This window comes from Triticum dicoccoides, chromosome 7A (genome assembly GCF_002162155.2).
Source record: "Triticum dicoccoides isolate Atlit2015 ecotype Zavitan chromosome 7A, WEW_v2.0, whole genome shotgun sequence".
In the NCBI taxonomy this organism is placed as follows: Eukaryota; Viridiplantae; Streptophyta; class Magnoliopsida; order Poales; family Poaceae; genus Triticum; species Triticum dicoccoides.
In genome coordinates, this window is record NC_041392.1 from 625,775,467 (window position 1) to 625,782,328 (window position 6,862).

Below are 6,862 nucleotides of genomic sequence, written 5' to 3' on the forward strand. Positions count from 1 at the left end.
GCCCCGGCCGGCGGCGATGCCCCCCACGACGCCCCAGCGCCGGAAGCAGGACGAATCGGGCGGCGGCGACTGGCGCGAGGAGGCCGTGTCCGCCGGCTCGCTGCGCCAGGTGGACCTCGACAGGGGCGCCAACGGCTGGGCCGCGCCGCCGGGGGACCTCTTCCAGCTGCGCGCGCGCGGCTACTTCTCCGGCGGCGGCGGCAAGCGCGGCAAGTCGGCCGCGTCGCCGGACTGGCTCCTCCGCCCCGCCGGCGTCGACTGGCTCCGCTCCCACGCGCGCCTCGACCACCTGCTCGCCCGCGACGACGTCCCCGTCGCCGCCGCCTTCCGCCGCGCGCGCCTCCGCAAGGACCCCAACGCCCACTTCCTCCTCGCCGTCAATCTCCAGGTCCCGACCCGATCGATCGCATCTAGGCCTAGGACACCGGAGATGAAATAAAAAAAAAATCGTTTTTTTCTCTCTTCCTGTGTGATGTCCGCCTGATTCTGAGACCCCGCGTTGCGTCGCGTTCCTCCCCAGGTCCCCGGCCGGCCGGACGCCTACAGCTCGGTCTTCTACTTCGCGGCGGAGGCGCCCATCCCGCCGGACTCCCTGCTCGGGCGCTTCGTCTACGGCGACGACGCCTACCGCAACGCCCGCTTCAAGATCGTCAACCGCATCGTCAAGGGCCCCTGGCTCGTCCGCGCCACCGTCGGCAACTACGGGGCGTGCCTCCTGGGCCGCGCGCTCACGTGCCGCTACCACAGGGGCGACGACTACCTCGAGATCGACGTGGACATCGGCAGCTCGGCGATCGCCACTGCCATCCTGCATCTGGCGCTGGGCGCGGTCACCTCGGTGACCATCGACATGGGCTTCCTTGTCGAGTCCCAGTCCGAGGAGGAGCTGCCCGAAAAGCTCTTCGGCGCGGTGCGCATCGCGCAGATGGAGATGGGTTCGGCCAAGTACGTGGAGACGGCGTCTGATGAGCCCGAGACCGCCGGCAAGGCAGCGCCGGGGTTCAGGGTTGGCTCGGCGAGGGTGGCCAACGATAGCCGCCACCAGGAACGCACCAGCGGCAAGGCCAGCAGGTCGATGAGCTGCCAGGAACGCCTGGGCGGAGGTGAGGGCTCAAATTACTCCTGACATCTTCTTCACAGCAGTGTTTGATATTTCAATGCGGCTAATTTGACCACTTCTATATGATAGTCGGGCATGAACTCGATGCTACAAAACTTATATATGATATAGCAGCTGACGAATTCGTTCGTTGTTAGCATATGCCACTGGATAATAATTCCGTAGTTCTGTCAGTTATGGTCGCTGTTTAGCTCAGCTGGGCCTTACAACAGCATGAGAGTGATGGCATTGGCAGTGCCGTTTCAAGTTCTCAACGCAATCGTATTATCTTAAGAGTAATGCTTGATCTGTTGGCTGGGGATATTATAATTTTTTCAAGGTTGATGTGTGCAAGTTTCTTTTGTGTCTAGTTAATTGATCTTGTGTTGGGACGAAAGGAAGGGAATAAGTGGACTGTGCTCTAGGGATCTGATATTGTAGGCTAATTAGTACGGTCATTGAAACAATAATCAGGAGGCAATTCCAATTATTTAATGAGGTCCAAGATTGTGATATGGGGTGAAGGTACCACTAACAGTTGCCAAGATTAATCTCGTGTATAGGAGCTTAGGATCTTCAATGGTCTCAACTTCGACGATTTTATAGGTGCCTGTTACTGGCTTGCAGATGGGCGTGCCACGTATATTACAGTTTTGTACATTTTAGTCACTTGTCTAGAAGGAACATTTCTGCCTGACACCAGAGTGCTTCAGGAGATATGTGCATTTGCCATGCCTCTCATTGTCCCTGTGTGTCAATTTGATTTCTGTTAACTATTTACCTGTTCATCGTGTACTGGTTGTACCCATCCGCGGTCCAGTTTGGCCATGATCCGTGTCTTGGAAAAGCATATGGCATTTCCTTGGGAGCGTCCTCTTCATTGCTCCTTTTCTTGCGCGTTTAGCTGTTTGGTTATCTTGAGGGTGAGACATAGGCATGTGTGCACTCTACAGGATTGTGATCAGTACTTACGATCGCAGAGGCTATTTTAGGTGGGGTTGCCAATCATACTTTTTGTCCTTGATCGGCTGTCCCGTTCGTATTAGAAGTTGATTAGGTGGCGTTGCAGAGAGTATAAATGGTGTTCTGGCAAGCAACATCCATGTCTTTATCACTTAGCCGAACTATCATAACTGTTTTAAACAAGACAACATGGTGTCATGTAGTAAGCAGCCTGGGCTTCTCTGCCTGATTTAGCAGCGACGCAATTCGGTAGCACTTCTTTATACCAGTTCATGGGTCGAGAACTTGGATTTATGGGCATGTTAGCCTTTTTCATTCTTTCATTTACTCGTTTCTTTTGCTTGGACGGTTGTTAGCCTGCCTTCAAGCAAAGCCAATATGGTTACTTGCTCTAGCTGTTGTCTGGGGTATAATACAGTCCATCAGAATTACAACCTTGTTGTCTAAGATCTGAGATAATGGCAATACCGGGTTTGTTGGAGAAACTAGATTTGCTTTTAATTGAAGTTTGGAGGCGAAGAAAGTAACATTTCAGTTTCTACCTCTTTTCAGGAAAATAGGCGCGGAACACGCGAGGATGGATGCTGTATAAACCATGAGTTGGAGAAAAACGATTCTTCAGTTGGCGAACCGGCGCCGAGAGAGAGCCGAGAAGAGGAAGGCCGGGATATTTATTATATTAATTAAAAGAAAAGGGCAAAGTTAGTTAGGTTGTGCCGCCATAGAATGCAATGCACGCTCCCTTCATCATCTTCATCATCATCATAATGTGATCAGAGCTGAGACCTGATCGATGGCAAATATTACTAGTAGATCAGTACTCCTGCTTACATTGTTGGTCAGTCCGGTAATGAGATAGATGCCTCGGCTGCTTCCGCTTCGATCATTTACATCTCTGGAAAGCCTCACGTTTCCTTTTTTCCCCTTCCGTGCCGCCGCCGTCGAAATCCGCGAGTCCATGAATGGCCAGCGGAGGTTCATGTTTGCCTGTTTTTGGTGTGGTTTTGTCTGGATTGTTGATGAACCATTTGGCATTCCACCGCTGTTTCACGTGTTGATCGTGCTCTGACGGCCTGTCATGGTGGTGTGGGGTCATTTCTCCATTTTTGGCTTTCGGCTGGCGGTTTTGGAAGAAAGAAAGGAAGGTTGCGTCGGAAACATCAGTGGACAAGGAAGGCATATCCTGAATTCCTTTCTGTGCAAAGGAGGAAGGCGGGGAGGTGGGATGTGACGCGGCCGTGGACCTTTGCAGGCACGGCGAGCGTATCGTACCGTCGGAATCATCTATCTATCTAAAGCGTAGTGCGGGAAGAATCACTCCGGCCGGCACGGGAGTCGGCGAGTGCACGCTGCTGTCGACGCAATTGTTGTGAGCGCGTACTTGTGGAGCAGTACCGTGTACACACTGGTAGCACTCGGTAGGAAATCTCGGAAGCGGCCGATGCGAAGGCGGGGTAGAGCTCGTTCGGTTGAGATGCTGCTAGCTCGTTATTTTTTTTCCGTAGTAATACGTGTCTTATTAATAAAATAAAAATTCACTTACAAGCCACGTAAACAGGACTGAAAAGATAGGATAATCCTATGAAAAAAAACAACGCTTGTCCCTCTTCAGTAAAGAAGAGAAGACATATCACCTCTTCACCCGAGCTCAATGCGGTTTCAACACTAATAAACAGCTTTATGGACCTTCAAAGCAGTTTGCCTAAAGCAAAATCATTGTCGTTGAAACAATCAGACCGAAGCAACATGTCCTCGGACACACCATCGGACTTCAGAACTGACGCCCCCGCACGACTATGACGTCCGAGGAGGAAACAAGAATTGTCAGCCTTCAACCACAAACCCAGCACAAAATGCACCATCTTCTAGTTGTCACTTGCGTAGACAACTATCTGCACGTACCCCTGGATGACAAAACCTCTCTACTCTATCATGACATCGGAGACAACGCCGCAACAATGGGGACAGAACAGAAGGAGAGACACACCCGATGAAGTCGTCGCCGCCGCCTCGGCGACAACATCCATGAACCCTAACGATGCCGATCTAAAAGATCGGCAAACACACGATGCCATCAACTCCGAGACGCCGCCATGAAGGGCACTGCCGGTGTGGGAGTGATGTTGAGGCAGATTTATTCGTCTATGTGCCACTCCCGTCACTCCAACAACGCACCATGACTTACAAATCCAAACCCTAACTACAAAGCGGAGGAATGAGGTCCCTCCTCCCTCTTGCCGCCGGAGCAGCAGCCGGGAGAGGGGCAACGCCCTTGCTGGTGGAGATCGGTGGAAGGAGATTGCCTCCTAGTCGCCTAACTCCCGGCGGCGGCTAGGATAGGAAGCTTGTTTCTTTGAACAAATGTACAAACACAAGCGCTCATATATACGTGCTCCTGATAAACGTACACACATACATTTTATCTTTTTTTTGCATGGTAATACATATCTCATTCGCTCATTCGTATGATAAAGGTCAAAGTACAAGTCACGTACGGACCGACATGACAAACTGAAAAGATAGCAGAATATCTCTGAGTTTGACACCAACGTCCATCACCTGCCTCAGGCCACACCACAGCAACCACCAAAAAATAGAATGACGGATCACCTTCCCGCCTGAGCTTGACGCGGCTCCATCGCTGATATGTAGCTTTGCGGACCTTCAAGGTAGCTCCCCAAAAGTGAAGCCATTGCCGTTGCACAAATCAGACCGGGGCAACACCTCGGACCGGCCATCGAACTCCAGATCTGACACTCCACCACGACTAAGACGTCGAAGGAGGAAACTACACCCGCCATCCATCAACCATGAACCCAACACATGTTTCGTCTTCCAGATGTCATCGATGCATACCACTCCTGGACTACCTCCCAAGCTCCGCGCCGACGCTGGTGCAGACGCCATCGCAACGGCGGAGCCCGAGGACACATGTCCACCACGAGGATGGCGCAGACGCTGGAGCAGACATCGTCGCAACGGCGGAGCCCGAGGACACATATCCACCACGAGGATGCCACAGACGCTGGAGCAGACGTCGTCGCAACGGTGGAGCCCGAGGACACATGTCCACCACGAGAATGCCGCCACCGCCACCACACCATCCTTGCTTGAACAGACTGGATTCCAAATCCATCCCCAACAATAGGACCAATCGTCTCATCGGAGTAGGATCTGAAGAAATTTTATTCAGCGCAGCCATCGTCACCGTGGAAGCCAAGACGATGAACAACCTAAAAGCTTAAACTACTTTGGTCTAAAACTACGCACACACACGTGGACCCGGCGACCCTCCTCACCACCGAGGGGAGCCACCGGAGAACGGCGGCGGAGCGCGAGTCCCTCGTGGTGGAAAGCTAGATCACTTTTCCTGTATTCGGAAGGAAGATAGGAAAACGATTCGGTATCTGGATATTCTACACCCTACCCTTATGAACACCTTCGAGAGATTGAACCGGCATATCGGCTTGAAATTTTACGAAGTTACTATAGACGCCTCGTAATCGACGGAAGCGAATCTCCTAACACTAACCATCCAACCACGTTTCGCCAGAAATTCTGAAACAAATTCAAAATAAATGCGAGCACAAAGACTTAAACCCAATGAGTTGTGGATAGCACTAACCATCTAATCACGGGTTGGTTTAGCTCGTTGTAGAAACGCATTCAGTGAAGTCCTGACAGCATAAGACGGTATATGACCCGTAGATCTGGATCGGCGCCGATCGTGTCGTGTCCACCGCAAAAACCATAGCTGCGTACGTACGCTCCACGGTCTCCGCGCCCATGTGTGCTTGCTCACTCATCATGCGCCGACGGATGAGATTGGAGGAAAAGGTCCGGCAGGCTCGGCATCAGTCGTGTCCAACACAGAGGAAATTAGTTAGAGCATCTCCAACAGCCGCGCTAAGCGCCGCGCGCAAAAAACCTGTTTACAACGCGCGCTGCGATTGGTTTTGCGCGCCCGCCTGCGCTGGCTCCAACAGCCGCGCTATAATGCAGCACGCGCGCCGCTCCAGCAGAGCGCAAAAATACAGCGCGCGCGACTCGTCGGGCATTTTGCATATATGATATTTTGAAAAAAATGAACATGTGAAATTTGATACAAACAAATTGATGAATAAAAGTTCATGCCCACAAGTTCAAAATCATGCCCACAAGTTCATCCAACCAAGTTCAAATGCAAACTAAAGTTCAAGACATGAAAGACACATCAATCTTCGTCTTCCTCGTCTTCGTCTTCGTCCTCATCTTCCGAAGCTGATGTGCGCGTCCATGGGTGGGTGGCAGGGCGCCGGCGCCGGCGCGCGGGGGCGTAGGACGAGGAGAGGAGAGAGTGCGGCGCGAGCGCTCGAGTGTGCCGCGCGCTGTAGCTGGCGCCCGAAATACGCCGCACGGGTAAGTGTTTTCAACCGCGTGCCCAATCCATTATAGCGCGCGCGCCGTTTTTGCGCGCCCGCTGGAGCGACCCGCCGCGTTGCGCGCGCGCTAAAACGACATAATTTGCGGCACGGCGCTAGTTTAGCGCGGCTGTTGGAGATGCTCTTAGTACGTACATAGTACACCTCGCCCATGTGGTTTCTTGTCCTGGCCCAGCTCCCCACTCCTCCGCCGACGGATTTAGCTTACAGATGACCGTGTCCGTGTGCCGGCCGGCCGGCCGGTAAACCTGCGATTTGCCGCGCTCCCAGGGGACGGTGGACGGCCGTTTGACCGGCTCCACGTGAGCTTCTTCAGTAGACTATACTTATAAAGCTTCACGTGGGTGGGGGGTGAGAGGGTGCGGCGACAGGTGGTGCA

The 6,862-nt window shown here is 52.8% G+C and overlaps 1 protein-coding gene across 2 annotated transcripts; it reads left to right on the forward strand.

Annotated features, from left to right (window-relative positions):
- Window positions 1-6: 6 nt before the first annotated feature.
- Window positions 7-2,954, forward strand: LOC119329888 (protein ENHANCED DISEASE RESISTANCE 2-like). Of its 2 annotated transcripts, XM_037602987.1 has the most exons (3): window positions 7-388; window positions 521-1,103; window positions 2,615-2,954. In XM_037602987.1, the coding sequence occupies exons 1-3, from the start codon at window positions 17-19 to the stop codon at window positions 2,620-2,622; spliced, it is 963 nt and encodes a 320-aa protein (XP_037458884.1). In that variant the 5' UTR covers window positions 7-16; the 3' UTR covers window positions 2,623-2,954. The 2 variants fall into 2 exon arrangements, with proteins under 2 accessions (XP_037458884.1, XP_037458883.1); XM_037602986.1 differs by lacking the exon at window positions 2,615-2,954 and having other exon boundaries at window positions 521-2,608.
- The last annotated feature ends 3,908 nt before the right edge of the window (window positions 2,955-6,862 follow it).

Bases quoted from the DNA above. Each gene is read 5' to 3' on its own strand.
- LOC119329888 (XM_037602986.1), top strand. From the start codon at position 17: ATGCCCCCCACGACGCCCCAGCGCCGGAAGCAGGACGAATCGGGCGGC. The intron at 389-520 runs GTCCCGACCCGA...GTTCCTCCCCAG, and splicing joins TCCTCGCCGTCAATCTCCAG to GTCCCCGGCCGGCCGGACGC.